This window comes from Filicampus tigris, chromosome 16 (genome assembly GCF_054856515.1).
Source record: "Filicampus tigris isolate MCC_2025a chromosome 16, RoL_Ftig_1.0, whole genome shotgun sequence".
In the NCBI taxonomy this organism is placed as follows: Eukaryota; Metazoa; Chordata; class Actinopteri; order Syngnathiformes; family Syngnathidae; genus Filicampus; species Filicampus tigris.
Window position 1 is genome coordinate 3,388,422 of NC_141232.1, and position 18,532 is coordinate 3,406,953.

Sequence of the window (18,532 nt, forward strand, 5' to 3'; positions counted from 1 at the left end):
AGGCGGCGAGGAGGGGGTGGGGGGGCGACTTCGCAGACTGTAAGAATCAGCAACGAGCCCAATCACCTCGCCTCGCGACGACGTGCGCTAGGATGGGAAAAACGAGCAGCGGGAGGAGGAGGGATGGATGGGGGGAGCAAGGGGAGGGAGGAGGAGCGCTTATTTACACCCCCCTCCCTAGAGAGAGGCGGTGGGGGCTCTGATGCATGATGGTCTTTAAAAGGCTCATTACAACAACAGGCGGGAGTGGGCGGTGAGTGAGTGGAGGCAGCAGCCAATGAGGGACAGCCTCTGATTGGAAAGGTGACGAAGAAGAACTGAGAAAAGGGCAGGCAAAATTGTGGCGTTTCGGGGAATCATGACCAATCCGCTATGTAACGAAATGGCCATTTTGTTGGAATGTGTTGTGACTTTAGGGTCTACCCTATATAGTGCCATCAATGCAGCGGTGGGTAGCGTAGCCAAATATGGTGCTCTAGTAAGTGTACACTGTTGCTTTAGAATGACATGACTCAAGTGAAAGTAAAAAAGTAGTCCTCCAAATAGTTACTTGATTAAGAGTAAGTACTCGGTTTTTGGGGGTCTCTGTTGAATTGTCTCACACCCTACAACGCTCTGGAATTAGTTAATCATATAAATCGTTACACGCAAAATGGGTGAACAACAAATATATCCAGCACATTTCCATACATTTCTATTTGACTTTTTTCCCCAGGAGAATCTTGACTTTTTCTAACGAAGGGACATGTGTGAAGCATTAGATCAACCAATGATCAACAAGTTTTTTGAAATCACAACCAGTGAAGATAATTGTTGTGATGTGGAGGAGAATTTGTGGCCCCAAAGAAGTAGGAAGACTGCACTGCACTTCCTACAGTGTTGCATGTACAACTTCCCCTAAGGAAAATGTCCCATGGACACATTTCTACTTTTTTTTAATTCGTTTTTTTAGAATGTACACTGACTATGATGAAGTCGTGCAGGAAGGAAAAAAAAGGATGGTCCGCTCACTCTAGATTGGCTAATATTGTCTCTAGCAGCTCACCCGCCCTCACACCCTCCCTCCCTGCATGCACCTGCCGAGAAAGCTCACCTTGGCGACACACAACATGGCGGCGCTGCAGGCGGCAGGCGAAGACCGATACACCCGACCCTCTCGTTTCAGACGTAAGGGGTCGTGTCAAACGTCGACGGCGCATATGTGCCAACATGGACGGCTGTTGTCTGACTCATTCGGTTCACGTGGTTTGGCACGAAAGCCGCCGCATTGGCATCGGTTGGCGGACGCCGGTGGTGTGGCCGTGCTGCTCCTGGGTGGAGCCTCAATGTGCTTTTGTCTGCTGTACACGTGAGCTTGTTTTGTTTTGACTCTTGGGTAACCATGGCGATTAAGATGCGGTAACCATGGCAATCATGGTCACCATCAGGTTGCGGTAACCCGTACCTGGGAAAGGTTCTTGCAGGCACCGGAGGAATCCAAGCATTAGCAGAACATTAAGAGCGGCAGCATCGTCACACAAAGTGAATCAATAAAGTCAATCAATATTCAATCACTTCCAATGAAAAAGTGAAACATTGACTCCTTGAGAACAATTTGAAATCAATAGAAATTGTGCCACAAAGTGTGAAGAGATCAATGCAACCAACCTGATTGTTGACACTCGATTTCCTCAACAGGACCTCGTTGGAGTCTATCACGTCGCCAATGATGGCGTCCATCTTGGCGTCCATCATCAGAACACATGACCAGTGAGAAAAAATTGACAACTACAATCAGACACCAGTCAGACTTCAGTTGAAGTTCTGACATGTTAATATGTGTGTTTTGGGGTACGAGGAGCTGCACTTGCTTTCCCTTTACCTCCAGGTTCCACCATTTTGTCTCCCCCCCTCTTGTAGATTGTACATTGCATCCCAACTTTAGTTTTCATTCGGATTTAAGGTCCATTTATTATTCGTTTGTCATTTTGATGACAATTAGTAGTTGCTGGGATGAGTTTTAGTCTCTCAACTTCCTTTCAGAAACCCCTTCCAGTTTTTGTTCCAAGCTTTCGTGCTTTAGCGACAAGCAACCCCATCTAAGAATTTGTGCAGGGGCAACATAACAGTAACATTCAACACATACACTTTATCTTGTTTTTTTTTTTGGTCTGGTGAGTAACAATGGACACGCAACGGTAAGACGGTAATACCATGGCAATCAAGGTGGGGTTACCATGGTGATTAAGGTGTGAGTCAAAGTACCACTGCAGCTCCTACAATGCTCTGAGTCCAACATGTTGTAATTAGTAATGTTGTAATTGTAATTATTGGAAACTAACTACTTACTACCGTAACATAACTCAATAAATAACAGCAAGCTATTGAGTGTCAAAATGTTACTGAATCATTTTCAAGTATTCACCGTGCGTGCAGCGCAACCCTGACCTGACTGGAGCGACATCATCAGTCAGGCATTCCCTCCGTCCTTCTTTCTTGCCACCGTTGATTTATGAGCTGTCCCCTCACTGCGAATCACACCAGCACATCTGCCGCCAACCACAAGAATTCTAGAAGAAACAGAGTGAACCAACCCCAAGGCTCAACAACGCACAAGCACAACTGGAAATACACCAAATAGACCAGCTAGTAGCTGTTTGCAAAAAGCACAATTTCTGCCCTGCTGTGCTTGTTAGGTTTTACGTAAAGAATAATAAAATACTACTGTAGTCTACAAAACTGGTGTTATAGTTACAATGAGTAAAGAAATGTATTATTATTATTTCAATATTGTAGCTTGGACATAATAATAGCTAAATAACATGGTAGCTATGTTACACGATGCAGCTAGGTGTAATTATGCTAATCGAATTTGAAGTTTGTAATTCCAATAATTCATGTCAGCCATACAAAAGAAGTTAGATTTGCTGCGTTTACATTAATCATTTAGTTAGTTTAATTGTCATTTGTTATCATTAAGATTCATTCATCTAATTATGTCAATTGGCAAACCTAAAATATTTGTTCCATGAAATTGTAAACATTTATTCCGTGTCCCATTGCTAATGCTAATCTAGTTGACGTTCCATGGACCAGCACTACTGATTTTGAATGCCCTTAGCCGATTAGATCGATATGGCAACACATAGGGGTACACGTCTGATTGGACAAATTTTTTTTTTTAAAAATAGGACATCAACATACATGTACTTGAAGCAGTTCAGCAAAGGCAAATGCAACAAGAAAAATGGAGGAGAACGACGAGAACCCCTCTTGTTGGGCTGAACGCTGAAGAAGTAGCCTGAGGCATCTCAGCAGCTTCGGGCCTGAAGCCAGCCCACCATCTGCTTGCCGCTCACGCGTTAACCCGCACCGAAACACAAGCAGACGCATTAACACAACATAACACAACTCAACATAACATAACATGACACAACACAATATGATATGATACAATGCAACCCAACATAAAATGATACATGACACAAAACAATAAAACACAATTTAACACAACATGTCATTGCATGACACAACAACATTGAACAGGTGACTCTCGCTTGCAGCTCAAATTTTTAAGCGAAATAGTAATGAAAATGAAATCTCTTTTTCCGACCTATGTGCGGTGGATGAGGGGTGACGGTTTGTTCTTGACTAATGAGCGTCAAGGTGAAAGCCGCCTTTTCCTGGCCAGCTGACAACAAGCCGGGCGCCCGTCTGCCATCACAATTGACTTTGGACGGCCGCCTCCTGAATCCTACTCTGGCTTAGATTTTTGCCCTTTGTTTCCCGGCCAGCTGCTGCCGCTAATCCCCGGCATGAACACCTTCCATCCTCTTCAGATCATCATCTGTTAGCCTGATCCAAAGAAACAACTGGAGTGACACCTCCCCGCTGCGGGATAATCAGAGGAAATGTTGGCTTAAGCTTTTGAAATCTCACAGGATTTCACTTGCTTCAATGTATACAACCACAATGTGTCTCTTTAATCCTATGGGCTCTCTGCGGGCCATTTGTGTTCACATCACTTTATTTTTTCCAACCATTTGAGCGTGATAACACCACTCCATGTGACTTTACTGTTCGGGCAAATGCAATGAAACTTCCCAAGGGTGGTGAATTTTGTCTTCATTGTCATTTCCAACGTCAGCTCTTTAAAGCTCCTGCCAAGTAAAAAGAAACACGTCCTGTTAATTTGACACACCACAATGAAGTGTTGTTAACAACCCTGACAATTTTGAATGATTAAAACATTGACCGCTACAACAAGGCGCTCATAAGTGGCCACACTAGCCTGAAGCCCAAGTCCATGTGCCGGCTGTCAAGTCAGACTTTTCCCCCCAAAATTTCCCCCTCCTTGCTCTTCCGCCGACTCTCTAAGTGATGCGTGCACACTCACGGCTGGCAACGAGGTGCTTTGAAGCAACCATGCCAGCATGTAGGCAAAGCTAGTGATAGTGATAACCGTGGTGGGGGGGGGCTCATGTTGTACTCCAAGGGCGTCACTAGGCATCGTTTTTAATTTTCATGCAAATAGTCACTGTCACTGTAATTATAATGTTGGCTAGTGACAGACTATGGTGCATTGAGGAAGTCCTAACAACAATAAGAGCAAGAGTAATAATGTGATACACTACTTGCAAAAAGTTAGGGATATTCATGGTGAAATTTAAGGAGCATCCTAAAATTCACTCAAAGCATTTAAACTTCCGTAAACTCCTCTGTAAAGGTGACAACACATTTTAAGTTCATCTGGAAGTTTCACCCCAAAGCCCCAAATCCCCAACTTTTGGTGAGTTGTCTTTTCTGTTAAATACAAACAACAACTCTGATCCCCCCTCATCCAGGACGAACAGCATGTTCCGGGGACTAAATTTGGCACACAGTGGAGGACACCAAGCCCACCCCACCAAGGACGACACCGAAGTATAAAAGTCCCCGTCCCACTGATGTTACGCTCCAACTTCCTCTATCAGGTCTACAAACGGAAACTCTCTGTGGCGACCATGAGCAGCGACGGCGAATTGGCGATATTCGGGCCAGCCTCCCAGTACCTCCGAAAGTCTGAACGGGAAAGGACGGAAGCGCAGGCCCGACCTTTTGACAGTAAAACGGCCTGTTTTGTCAGTGAGGACAAGGAGGTGTACGTAAAGGCAACCATCCAGGACAAGGCAGACGGAAAAGTCAACGTCAAGACTGAAGACGAAAGGGTGCGTGGACATTTTCTAGCTTCATCTTCAGCTCTCCTTGCATCACTCCAATTTTAGCATCAATTATATCGGCATAGATCAAGTAAAATCAGGTGCTTTGGCACTGTTCAGTTGCAACTTGGTGGAGGAACTATGTTGTAGTTGAATTGAGGAGATTTATTAAGACAAAATTATTGCTTTGCTGCAACATTGTTTATTAAGCTTTGTTTGTGGGCTTCAAGTATTATAAATACAATTGTATTGTATTTCTTTAGTAAAAGTTAGCATTACATATAACTTTTCATTTTTGGGGTAACGGGTAAGTCGCATTTGGGTGCACATGTACTAGTCGCCAACGTCGTTACATACTGTAGACAAAAAACAAAAACATTCATACCCTAGCTCAAACCGTGTCTTCAACGAACCCATCATTCAGGGTTTTTTTAATATGAGAGGAAGCTTGAGCAGGTGCTATAAATATTATTACTAGTATGATCCATTGTCTGTGGTCATTCAGGTTGTATTCTGCTGTCCTGGTTTGTCCACAGACATTGACCGTGCGGGAGGACCAAGTATTCCCCATGAATCCCCCCAAGTTCGACAAGATCGAAGACATGGTCATGATGACGCACCTCCACGAGCCGGCCGTGCTCTTCAACCTGAAGGAGCGCTACGCCGCCTGGATGATCTATGTAGGTCTCCAAAAGCAGGGGTTCTCAAACTTTCTGGGTCCAAGGAGAGATTTTGACTCCCTCATAATGCATCCTAACAGCAACTAAACATAACTAATTGTAGCCCCAGATGCCATACTATTACATGGACTTTAAGATGGATATCAAGAATACAGAATATTTGTCAAATGGCTTTCTACACAGACATACTCTGGTCTTTTCTGTGTGACCGTCAACCCTTACAAATGGCTGCCGGTCTACAACCCCGAAGTGGTCCAGGCCTACCGAGGCAAGAAGAGGATGGAGGTTCCTCCTCACATCTTCGCCCTGTCCGATAATGCCTACCAGTTCATGCTGACAGGTAAGTCATAGGCAGCTACTACATAGGCATTCTTCATGTCTTTCTTTAATGATTTGGTCACCTGACTTGTTTTCTACCACAGATCGTGAAAACCAGTCTATCCTCATCACGTAAGCAGATATTCATATTTTTTGCTTCATATGAACAACTCACCATAAAATCGGCAGTGTGTTTTCAGTTCAACCTGAAATTTCAATATAAAAGCTAAATGTACGTTGTTTCCAGCGGAGAATCTGGTGCAGGAAAGACAGTCAACACCAAGCGGGTCATTCAGTATTTTGCCACCATCGCTGTGTCTGCAGACAAGAAGAAGGAAACCAACAGCAAAATGAAGGTTGGTCCTCGATGCCCCGTGGAGAACCAAACATCTGGTTGACCAATCTGCTGGTCCACAGGGAACCCTGGAGGACCAGATCATTCAGGCTAACCCTCTGCTGGAAGCCTTTGGGAATGCCAAAACTGTGAGGAATGACAACTCTTCTCGCTTTGTGAGTCACTTTTGGTGTTTATGAAGAAGCAACTGGCTGGTTGTTAATGCTATTCCACCTTAAGACCAAGTTGTATCTTTCAGGGTAAATTCATCCGAATACATTTTGGTGCAACTGGGAAACTGTCATCGGCAGATATCGAAACATGTACGTTTTCCAAGATGTACTTAAAATCATAAAGAGATTAATCCAATCAAAAGTCACTTTGCATTTTCCTTCCTGAAAGATCTGTTGGAGAAGTCCAGAGTGTCGTTCCAGCTGGGGGCCGAGAGGAGCTATCACATCTTCTATCAGCTGACCTGCAACAAGAAGCCCGAACTCATCGGTAAAATTGAGCTCTCGGCCCAATGACCTCTAAACAAGGTTTCCCCAAAACATGTCATCCTGCTCATCTTTAGACCTGCTCCTCATCACCACCAACCCGTACGACTTTGCCTTCATCAGCCATGGCGAGATCAGCGTGAAAAGCATAGATGACGCAGAGGAGTTGATGGCCACAGACGTGAGTGTGGCAACGAGTGATCAGTAGAGAGGATTCACTGAGGAACATTGTTCATCTTGTTTGTGTTCCAGGAGGCATTCGACATTCTGGGTTTCACCCCGGAGGAAAAAATGTCCATCTACAAGCTGACAGGAGCTGTGATGCATTACGGGAACATGAAGTTCAAGCAGAAACAGCGGGAAGAACAGGCAGAACCAGAGGGCACTGAGGGTCAGGACACCTCTCAAACTCAAACATATAAGAGGGATGGCTTTTTTTTTTTTTTTATTCCGGTCGTTCGAAGCCATGGACCGGTACCAGTCTGAAGACCAATGGTACCAGGCAACACAGAGACTGAACAAAGAAATTTTACTGATCTTCAGAGTACACCTGTCAAAATATTATTTTAGCTCACCCCTGTTTGGGTTTGCATAACAGGAGATATTAACACCAAAAGTGTGTTACTTTTATCCAGTCTACTCCCAAATTTTCTTTTAGTCACCGTTATTGCAGAAAATATAGCTTCCAAAATAGGATGTTGGGAATGGAAGCAAGGAATTAAGTGCTTTTCTCTGCCATTTAGAAATTTGAAGAATGTTTCTGTACAAACTCTGTGTGATCACTGATTTACAACAGATCTCTTTTAAATAAATGAAAGACTTTGATGAAATTTTGGCTCAAAACTGCAGAGGCTGACAAGGCAGCATATCTGATGGGTCTGAACTCTGCTGACCTTCTGAAGAACCTCTGTTACCCACGCGTGAAGGTGGGCAACGAGTATGTCACCAAGGGACAAAATGTGCAGCAGGTACGACAAAAATCTGTCAACACATGCTGGAACTGAGTAAGTGCGTCTTTATTGTCAATTACATGCTATGTTTCACCAACAAGTGGATCAAGAAGCCAGGACTGTATCGCATAATTTCACGCATGGTGTGTTTGGCCTGCTGAAAGCACTGAAATGTGACACCTCATTTTATATGTAAGAGGTTTATGCCTACCGTGAATGAAAAGAGATTTAATTTCTCAATCCCACAAATCCAGTTAGCGGCTGATCTGAGCCAACATTCTTCCTGTTCTGTTAGGTGTACAACTCCATAGGCGCATTGGCCAAATCTGTCTACGAGAAGATGTTCCTGTGGATGGTGCAGCGCATCAACCAGCAGCTGGACACCAAGCAGCCCAGGCAACACTTCATCGGCGTTCTCGACATTGCTGGATTTGAAATCTTTGACGTAGGTCATTGCATTTCATAAAAACTGAATTATTATTTCGGTTACGTTTTAATCAATATTTTAAAAATAATTTGAGGGTTATTTTTCTTTCTTATCTGGGATTTCTTTCCTCCATTTCCCCCCACGTTTTTCCACAAAAACCCTATAATGAATGTTTATTAGGGTTTTTTGAATTTTTGGGGGGTTTTGCAAAAAAAAAGGTTTCTTTTTTTCTCCAGCAAGCATTTCAGTGAGTCATTTCTTCCCACTTGAATCTCTCCAAAGTTCAACAGCATGGAGCAGCTTTGTATCAACTTTACCAATGAGAAGCTGCAGCAGTTTTTCAACCACCACATGTTTGTGCTGGAGCAAGAAGAGTACAAGAAGGAAGGGATAGAGTGGGAGTTCATCGACTTTGGCATGGACCTGGCAGCCTGCATTGAGCTCATTGAGAAGGTAGATGGTCCATTTCTAGGTGTTGGAATGTCAACATGTGATGTCAACCGCGCTGTTTTTTTTATTAATGTATTAGCCGATGGGCATCTTTTCGATCCTGGAGGAGGAGTGTATGTTCCCAAAGTCGACCGACGTATCCTTCAAGAATAAACTTTACGACCAACATCTGGGCAAGAACAGTTGCTTCCTGAAGCCCAAAGTGGTCAAGGGCAAACCAGAAGCTCACTTTTCACTGATGCACTACGCCGGCATGGTGGACTACAACATAAGTGGCTGGCTGGAGAAGAACAAGGACCCGCTGAATGAGTCCGTGGTGCAGCTGTACCAGAAGTCGTCGGTCAAGATCCTAGCAATGTTTTACGTCACATATTCTGGAACAGACGGTAAGTTTTCATTTTGTCTCCTTTGTCTTGAAACTTGGAAGATTCTGAGCTAAAGAAGTAGTACCATGCTTTGCAGATGCACCAGCTGGAGGAGCCAAGAAAGTGTCCAAGAAGAAGGGAGCATCTTTCCAAACAGTGTCAGCATTGTTTAGGGTAGGAACAAGTAAAAAGTATTGGAAGTGCGTAGAAAACAATAGATGGAAATTCAGATTTCAACTGTTTGGATGAAAAGTAAAATAGCATGTTAACTTGCTGTATTTTGGGCAAAGAAACGCTCAGGTAATCATTTCTTGCAGGAGAACCTCGGGAAACTCATGACGAACCTAAGGACCACTCATCCTCACTTTGTGAGATGCCTCATTCCGAATGAGACAAAAACTCCAGGTAGAATTCCTCATTTTTAATTTAGAATGCAGCACGGTAGTCTGGCATGCTTTTTGTTTTCTTGGTTTATTTTGTAAATGAATGTGTTGCATAGGCATAATGGAGAACCAACTGGTACTCCATCAGCTACGCTGCAATGGTGTGCTGGAAGGCATCCGCATCTGCAGGAAAGGATTTCCTAGCAGGATTTTGTATGGAGACTTCAAGCAAAGGTAAACAAATGTTCAGGTGAGCCTTTCAATGTACAATAACGCATTTACATTGTTATTAATGGAAACCTGGTGTTGCTCTTGCAGATACAGGATCCTTAATGCCAGTGCTGTTCCAGAAGGACAATTCATGGACAACAAGAAGGCAGCAGAGAAGCTTCTGGGCTCCATTGATGTGGACCACACACAGTACAAGTTTGGACACACAAAGGTTCAACTGTTAAGAGTTAAAATTAATTCTACACATTTGACAAATGCTACAAATGTTTTCTCATTCCGCCGGAAGATGATCTTGTCTAATTTGCTCACTTAATCATTACAAAAAAAACACAAAAAAAACTACTACTACAAAAACTGCCACACCACCACAAACAAAATTTGAAGTAGTAATCATCTATTTATCATCATTTTTCACAGATGTAAATTAATCTATGATTGTATGAATTTTCCATCGATAATAATGTTGAGTTGCAAGGGTACTCGAATGATAGCGGCGTAATTTTCAGGTATTCTTTAAAGCTGGCCTGTTGGGCGCTCTGGAGGAAATGAGGGATGAGCGGCTAGCTCAGGTTGTGAAGTCCACTCAGGCACTGTGTCGTGGATTTCTGATCCGGCTGGAGTATCAGAAGATGATGGCCAGGAAGTAATTATGCATGCAGTATAATCACATTCTCTAGCATTGTAAAGAATCTCCCATCCTGGGGCCAACAAGTGTTGTCGTTGACAGGGAGGCCATTTACACCATCCAGTACAATTTCCGTTCCTTCATGAACGTCAAACATTGGCCATGGATGAAGCTGTACTTTAAACTCAAGCCACTGCTCAAGAGCGCAGAGGCTGAGAAGGAAATGGCCCAAATGAAGGTGGACTTCACAAAGCTCAAAGAAGATTTGGCCAAGTCAGAAAACCGACGGCGGGAAATTGAAGAGAAGATGGTCTCTGTTGTACAAGAACGTAACGATCTTCTCCTCCAAGTCCAGGCAGTAAGTTTCATATTCATTCACAGGTTAGTCATGCCCACAGTCGGCCATCAAACTGCAACCAGCTTCTTCTTGTGTTAGAGTTAATATTATTAAAATAATATAGAGGGGGAAATCTTCTTACTGTGTGGAGTTTGAATTTTCTCATTCTGCTTGTGTGGGTTTCTTCAGTGTGTTTCGGCTTCCTCCCACACTCCAAAAACATGAATGTTATACATATGTTGACTTAATTATGTAATAATGTATAGAAGTGAATTAGTAATTATATACAATTTCTATCAATTGTGCATGAGAAATGAGGGTGAAGGTCAGAGTATTTCCTAAATGTTCACTGTGGGTTTCACCGTGTCAGGAGTCGGACAATTTGCTGGATGCTGAGGAACGCTGTGAGGGACTCATCAAGAGCAAGATCCAACTGGAGGCTAAGCTGAATGAAGTGATGGAGAGACTGGAAGATGAGGAGGAGCTGAACGCAGAGCTGACGGCAAAGAAGCGAAAGCTTGAAGATGAGAGTTCAGAGCTGAAGAGGGACATTGATGACCTAGAACTGACCTTAGCCAAAGTGGAGAAGGAGAAACACGCAGTGGAAAACAAGGTGAGTGGATGCAAGCATGATGCTTACAATCTAAACATCTAACGTCATATCTCACTCATCTGTGAAAGGTGAAAAACCTGACAGAGGAGATTATGAGTCAGGATGACACCATTACAAAACTGTCCAAGGAGAAAAAAGCCCTGCAAGAAGTCCATCAGCAGACACTGGATGACCTGCAGGCCGAGGTGGAAAAGGTCAACATCCTCAACAAGGCCAAAGCTAAGTTAGAGCAGCAGGTTGATGAGGTGCATTGCCACTCATTCACAAAGACCATGACAACTGACATATGAAGCAGTTGAAAAACTCTTCATGTTATAGTTGGAAGGCTCGCTGGAGCATGAGAAGAAGATCCGGATGGACCAGGAAAGAGCCAAGAGGAAGTTGGAGGGTGACGTCAAACTTTCCTTGGAGTCTATCATGGATCTGGAAAATGAGAAACAGCAGCTGGATGAGAAGCTTAGGAAGTATGTTTAGAGAAGGTTCAATTAACGTCATCTGTAAATGTTAAAGTGCATTTTAGGTTCATTGTAAAATTTCACCCAAAAGCCAAATGTTCTGAACTTCTTACGAGTATTCTCAAAACATGATGTATGGGATTGACTTCCAATATAATTCAACCCATCGCTGTCATGTTGGTGTATTCATCTAGCCTTCCTCCTACAGGAAAGACTTTGAGGCTTCGCAGCTGCAGACAAAAGTTGAGAATGAACAAGCTCTCGGGTCACAGCTGCAGAAAAAAATCAAAGAGATTCAGGTGATAAGTTCTGGTTCAGACAGATTTGTCCGGGTGACATAACTTCAGTTTATAAGATTTCATTTACTCAATGTCTCATGTGCAGGCCCGATCTGAAGAGCTGGAGGAGGAAATGGAGGCTGAGCGTGCTGCTCGAGCCAAAGTGGAGAGGCAGAGGTCGGATATGTCTCGGGAGCTGGAGGACATCACTGAGAGGCTGGAGGAGGCTGGAGCGTCCACCGCCACTCATGTGGAGGCCAACAAGAAGCAAGAGGTCGAGTTCCTCAAGCTGCGTAGAGAACTGGAGGAGCGGTCGCTGCAGCACGAGGCCACGTCCGCCGCCCTGCGCAAGAAGCACGCAGACAGCGTCGCCGAGTTGGGGGAGCAACTGGACAACATCCAGAGGGTCCGGCAGAAGCTGGACAAGGAGAAGAGTGAGCTGAGACTAGAGATGGATGACCTGTCCAGCAATATGGAGAGTGTGGCTAAAGCCAAGGTCAGGCAGCGTTAAGTCTAATCACAAGCGACAAGATTCCTTTCTTGTTTCAACAAGAAATTCTCTTTCTCTGAGTAGATTAATCTGGAGAAAATGTGCCGCTCGCTTGAAGATCAACTAAGTGAGGTCAAAGCTAAAGAGGAGGAGCAGCAGAGGCTCCTGAACGACATGTCCAGCCAAAACACTCGACTGCAGACAGAAAACAGTGAGCAAGACCTGAGCATGCCTGCCTCACATCACTGTGCTTGTTTCCACCTTGAGTTATTAACTAGACGGGCCAAAATAAATACACAGCCAGCGTATCCATTAACTACCATGAATAAACAGCAACATCATTCTATACCCAGTGTGCTTCTCCCATAAGATACAATTCGATACATGTGGTGTGACACAAATTCAAGGATGATACATTTTAAAAAGTAACCATTTGTTATGGTTAAATCCAAACCGATTTTCTAATCAGAATTAAATCAAATCAAATTGTGAGGCTAGTAACGGTTCACAACTCTTCTGCTTGGAACTGTTGTTTTCATTGTGCAGTTGAAATGTCTCGCCAGCTGGAGGAGAAAGCCGTGCTCCTGTCTCAGTTCACTCGGGGAAAGCAAGGATTTATCCAGCAGATAGAAGAGCTAAAAAGACTCAACGAAGAGGAGGTCAAGGTGAGCGTGGACGAGCAGACGTGTACTACAGAAGCAACATAATATGCGCTGACCGTCATTTTTGTGAAGGCCAAGAATGCCCTGGCCCACGTATTGCAGTCCACGCAACATGATTGTGAGCTTCTGAGAGAGCAGTATGAGGAGGAGCAGGAAGCCAAGGCCGAGCTCCATCGCTGTCTCTCCAAGGCCAACAGTGACGTGGCCCAGTGGAGAAACAAATACGAGACAGACGCTATCCAGCGCAATGAGGAGCTGGAGGAAGCCAAGTGAGAAAAACAAAGTCAACAGGCAGCAGGGCCTCATGGTTTTTGATGGGCGGCTAGGGTAAGGCCTTCCTTGTTGGCCTAACCACCATCAGAAGCACGGACTTGCATTGGCAGAAAAGACATGAATAACTGACGCCCAGCCAAAAAGTCGACTCACATCAAACTCTTAAGTACTTGAATTTGCAAACCGTGAAGAGCGAATAGGTGGGGGTTCACCGTATATGTTTTTTCTGGCAGGAAGAAGCTGGCGCTGCGTCTGCAGGAAGCAGAAGAAGCTGTGGAGGCCGTCAACTCCAAGTGTTCATCTCTGGAGAAGACAAAGCAGCGGCTGCAGGGAGAAGTGGAGGACCTGATGATGGACATGGAGAGGTCCAATGCTGCTGCCGCCATCGTGGACAAGAAGCAGAGGAACTTTGATAAGGTTTTCCTTCTCAGACCTTCCTTGATACATGATGAAGATTCCCACCATCAAGTCGTGCAACCTCTTCCTGCAGGTTCTTGCTGAGTGGAAGCAGAAGTACGAGGAGGGCCAGACGGAACTGGAGTCAGCGCTCAAAGAAGTGCGCTCTTTGGGCACTGAGAACTTCAAGATGAAGAATGGTTTTGAAGAATGTCTGGAACAGCTGGAGACTTTCAAGCGGGAAAATAAGAACCTTCAACGTATGCCTCTGTGTAGATTCTCAGACATCCAGGTTATGGTAATGTTGAATCGAGGCAACTTGTCTCTTCTTGTTAGTTGAGGGGGTCCTGAGTAATCATTCTGACTTTTGATCTGAAGTGCTTAGTGTAGATGTCCTGCAGTTAGGGAAGGTGGTTCTGATGCTCCACTCAACTGAGCGGGCCAATCTTCAATCCCGTTTGGTGCTGTTCCCCATCCAACTCAGGATGCTCTCCACAGTTAGCACGTAACGTTCGTTTGTCGCCAAAGGTGGTAAAGGCGCTTGTTGTCTCGATTCAAACTTTGCGGTTCAACGTATGTCCTTTATTTTGCCAGATTTTGTGCGATTAAACTTGTACATATTTGAAGCAAGACCAACGTTCTTGTTCCAGAGGAGATAGTGGATCTAACTGAGCAGCTGGGAGAAATGGGGAAAAACATCCATGAGTTGGAAAAATCCAAAAAACAGTCTGAGCAGGAAAAGTTGGAAGCCCAGACATCCCTGGAGGAAGCTGAGGTGACCAGGGCATTGACAGCAAGAGTGTAGTCCATCTCAGATCCTTGTGAACACTTTTGTCTCCATGTAGGCCTCGCTGGAACACGAGGAGTCCAAGATTCTAAGAGTCCAGCTGGAGCTCAACCAGGTGAAGAACGAAGTGGACAAGAAGATAGCTGAGAAGGACGAAGAGCTTGATCAGGTGAAGAGAAACAGCCAACGGATCATCGACACCATTCAAAGCAACCTGGATGCTGAGGTGCGGAGCAGAAATGACGCATTGAGAGTTAAGAAGAAAATGGAGGGAGACCTCAACGAGATGGAGATCCAGCTGAGCCACGGTATCAGGCAGGCAGCCGAGGCTCAGAAACAGCTGAGGAACGTGCAAGTTCAGCTGAAGGTGAGCGACATCTGGGAAATGTACACAAAAATCAAGTCCACGCTCTCAACGTGATTTTTGCACCATCCGCCAGGATGTCCAAATCCAGCTGGATGATGTCCTGAGGAGTAATGAGGACATGAAGGAGCAGGTAACTATGGCTGAACGTAGAAGCAACCTGGTGCAGGCGGAAATGGAGGAAGTCCGAGCTGCCCTGGAACAAACTGAGAGGAGCCGCAAGCTGGCTGAGCAGGAGCTGCTAGATGCCAGCGAGAGAGTTCAGCTGCTCCACTCCCAGGTTTGAACATCTAAACATTTGCTAGCTTTGGACAAGTAACAAAACCTTCTTCCAAAATGTAATGTACGTCGCAGAATACCAGTCTGCTCAATAGCCGCAAAAAGTTGGAGGCAGACCTGTCTCAGATTCAAGGCGAGATGGACGATAGCGTCCAAACAGCCCGGAATGCAGAGGACAAGGCCAAGAAGGCCATCACCGATGTATGTTCATCTCCAACTTAAAACTTTGCTTCCGAAGGCAGCGATGAAGTAACATGTAGCATGGCCTCATTGTGCAGGCCGCCATGATGGCCGAGGAGCTGAAGAAGGAGCAGGACACCAGCGCTCACCTGGAGAGGATGAAAAAGAACCTGGAAGCCACTGTCAAAGACCTGCAGCAGCGTCTGGACGAGGCAGAGAGCCTCGCCATGAAGGGCGGGAAGAAGCAGCTCCAGAAACTTGAAGCGAGGGTGAGCAAGAGGCTGTCCTAAACAGCTAAAAGAAAGAAACGTGTGTAAAATCAGTTCGTGTAAATTGTCAGTCATCCTGGTCTTTTGTGAAAAAACATAAATAGCAGAACTGTGCTCTTAAGATTTACAACTGAAGACGCCCTTTGGATTCAAGATAAACATCTTTAACAACCACAAACTAGTTTGGTTGCCACCATTCAACTTTTGTGGACTTTCTATAATCAGTTCCAGAGCAATGTTCTCATGACTTCAGCTGCACACTTACAGGTGCGAGAGCTGGAAAATGAGCTGGAGGCGGAGCAAAGACACAACTCCGACACTGTGAAAGGGGCACGGAAGCTGGAACGCAAGATTAAGGAACTCACCTATCAGGTTGAGTAGAAAGAATAACATACAGTGAACTCCACAGTATTCGCAGGATTTAGGGACACACGGCGAATGGCAAAAAGCTATAAGTGACCCCCTCCTCAAAATATTTTTTATAATTGCCTACATTAAAAGTTTAAACTTTAAATACACACCAAACAACAATCTCAAAACAATTTAATATCATTTCAAACTCTTTTTATATGTATTTTGATAAAATGCACCAGAAGTGTATGTCACCAGTCTGTAAAAAAGGAACTGTTAGACAAAAACGAGCCCTTTCATTTGTTAGCTACTCAGCGGCGCAAACATGTACACATGCAGCCAAGACTCTCTGTAACTTCCACTAACAACACAGGCTAATCTTAGCTCTTCGCTGACAAGATCTTAGAAAAGTTGAGATGTATCATTTGAAGATTTTTTTTGGGCGACATATTGTGGCATTTTAGGGTGTTACAGAAAGAGCATAAAAATACACAGATACCAGAGAATAAGTAAGCTTTTCTGCCAATAACTGCCACAAATTGTGAGCCGCGCTACAGGTGAATTTGCTCACTGGCGAATAGGTGTGGGTTCACTGACTGTACCATAACATTTCTTTTCAAGGAACTGATCCAATGTGTTGTTCCTCCTCACAGTCAGAGGAGGAAAAGAAGACGGCTATAAGGCTGCAGGAGCTGGTGGACAAACTCCAGCTGAAGGTCAAAGTGTACAAGAGGCAGGCTGAAGAGGCGGTGAGTGCGTGGCCTCTCACCATGCCAATTCATGGTCTTGGTCTGGTTGGTGACTTGATCTCTTGATGTTGCACAGGAGGAGCAAGCCAACGTCCACATGACCAAACTGAGGAAGGTGCAGCATGAGTTAGAGGAGGCTGAGGAGAGAGCTGACATTGCAGAGTCCCAGGTCAACAAGATGAAAGTCAAGAATCGGGACATGGCCAAGGTGCAAAATTGTGGTGTTCAAGGCATAACCACAAGGGTCTCTCAAACTTTTGGATCCAGGAAAAACTGTTTTTTTTCCTAGGAGCCCCCTCAAAATCCCTTACCTGTAAAAGCCTCGGGAATGAAAAAGTTGCCAATGTTCTGAGAAAAAAGTCTAAATGTTACAAAAACAAACTCATATTTTTAGAGGAATAAGTTGTACTGTTATGAGGCTAAAGTCACATTTTTTTTAAAGAAATAAGTCATAAACTTTCCAAGAACAAAGACAGAATTTGTCATGATACTTTATAATTTTCTTACGTAAATAAGTCTTTTTTTTTTCTTCAAGAAAAACACTTTAATCTTTCCAGTAATCTCCAGAACAAAGACGTATTTTATAGGGATGGAAAGCTGTAATCGTAGGGGAATCTTGTCGGGGTAAACAGTCAATATTATGATCCCTAAAAACCATAGGATTTCTTTTTACGTTTCAAAATTTATGATAGATCACAAGCATTAAACTTTTAATTGACCCAAAGCAAAGTACTGTAATTATTTTATTATGTTTCACATTTCTTGCCATTCCCCGTATGTAGGTATGCACTGTTTGAAATGAGAATATTAGAATTTATTTTTAAGATCCCTAATTTATGGTTAAGAACCATCATGTTAGCGTCTAACTGAGATGACTGTTGATGACTGTGACTGACTTTTTTTCTTTTTTTTCTTCACAGAGCAAAGACAGCAGGGAGTAATCAACGCTGGCGACCATCTTGAAGACGTGTGCTGTGAACCACTATATTAGCCTGCAACATACAGTACTCTAAATTTTTCGATACATGTTTAAAGCCACTGTGTGTGCAAAGTCATTCTAAGCTTAATCAGTTAAATTGTGACTGCAAACAACAAATGTAGTATTTTTGTTCCTCCAAAAAATCTTCAGATCATTTCATGAATTAATTAAACTATTTATGGACTGTCAGCAACTACAAATGCTGATGGGATGTCAGGTTTATGTGATGACATGCCACAATCATACTAGGTGCTTAGCTTGCTGCTAAACTATGGTGCCTTTAAACACAATGCTTCTAATCAGTAGTGGATGTGTGTTGCCCTAATTGCAATAAAACCTACGTGAAAAATACCTATTGGCCACTTAATGTCCCTGATACATAAACTGCAATCTGTTATTATTGAGGTCAAATGTATATTCATTAAGAGTACAGTGGGATAATGACACAATACTATAAATGCAGTTAAAGAACAACAACAAAATGTTCTTCAGTGTGTTTACTTTTCTTAGCATGCAATATAAGCAACTACATGAAGGCACAATTACAGATTATACATGTGAAATTCCAATACAACTACGACATGACATAGACTTTATATGAACACATTAAACAAAATGCTAAATGAAGTCTTG

General features: G+C 43.8%; 2 protein-coding genes across 2 annotated transcripts in view; one reads left to right on the plus strand and one right to left on the minus strand.

Moving 5' to 3' along the window:
• Positions 1 to 24: 24 nt before the first annotated feature.
• LOC147134109 (myosin-4-like) overlaps positions 25 to 18,532 on the minus strand; it is a 30,149-nt gene continuing 11,641 nt past the window's right edge. The window contains exons 40-44 of the mRNA XM_086055676.1: positions 3,184 to 4,139; positions 2,405 to 2,549; positions 1,648 to 1,719; positions 1,094 to 1,456; positions 25 to 87 (exon numbers count right to left, since the gene is read on the minus strand). The gene's annotated coding sequence lies outside the window, so the exon portion shown is untranslated. The remainder of the gene's footprint in view (positions 88 to 1,093; positions 1,457 to 1,647; positions 1,720 to 2,404; positions 2,550 to 3,183; positions 4,140 to 18,532) is intronic.
• Positions 4,868 to 18,250, plus strand: LOC147134110 (myosin-2-like). The gene is made up of 39 exons (XM_086055675.1): positions 4,868 to 5,186; positions 5,714 to 5,857; positions 6,041 to 6,197; positions 6,280 to 6,307; positions 6,423 to 6,531; positions 6,593 to 6,685; positions 6,769 to 6,832; positions 6,912 to 7,010; positions 7,084 to 7,187; positions 7,259 to 7,397; positions 7,856 to 7,974; positions 8,252 to 8,401; positions 8,666 to 8,836; positions 8,913 to 9,219; positions 9,296 to 9,372; positions 9,516 to 9,603; positions 9,698 to 9,815; positions 9,900 to 10,023; positions 10,319 to 10,455; positions 10,540 to 10,795; positions 11,145 to 11,387; positions 11,456 to 11,632; positions 11,706 to 11,851; positions 12,051 to 12,141; positions 12,227 to 12,616; positions 12,695 to 12,821; positions 13,157 to 13,275; positions 13,345 to 13,541; positions 13,779 to 13,962; positions 14,036 to 14,201; positions 14,592 to 14,716; positions 14,787 to 15,095; positions 15,169 to 15,372; positions 15,447 to 15,572; positions 15,650 to 15,820; positions 16,088 to 16,192; positions 16,825 to 16,920; positions 16,997 to 17,128; positions 17,841 to 18,250. The coding sequence occupies exons 1-39, from the start codon at positions 4,926 to 4,928 to the stop codon at positions 17,859 to 17,861; spliced, it is 5,874 nt and encodes a 1,957-aa protein (XP_085911801.1). The 5' UTR covers positions 4,868 to 4,925; the 3' UTR covers positions 17,862 to 18,250.

What these genes read in the sequence shown, in the direction of transcription:
- LOC147134110 (XM_086055675.1), top strand. Translation starts at nt 4,926, where the DNA reads ATGTTACGCTCCAACTTCCTCTATCAGGTCTACAAACGGAAACTCTCT. An exon ending in ACGTGCAAGTTCAGCTGAAG is followed by an intron (nt 15,096 to 15,168) that starts GTGAGCGACATC and finishes ACCATCCGCCAG; the next exon opens with GATGTCCAAATCCAGCTGGA. An exon ending in TCCAGAAACTTGAAGCGAGG is followed by an intron (nt 15,821 to 16,087) that starts GTGAGCAAGAGG and finishes GCACACTTACAG; the next exon opens with GTGCGAGAGCTGGAAAATGA.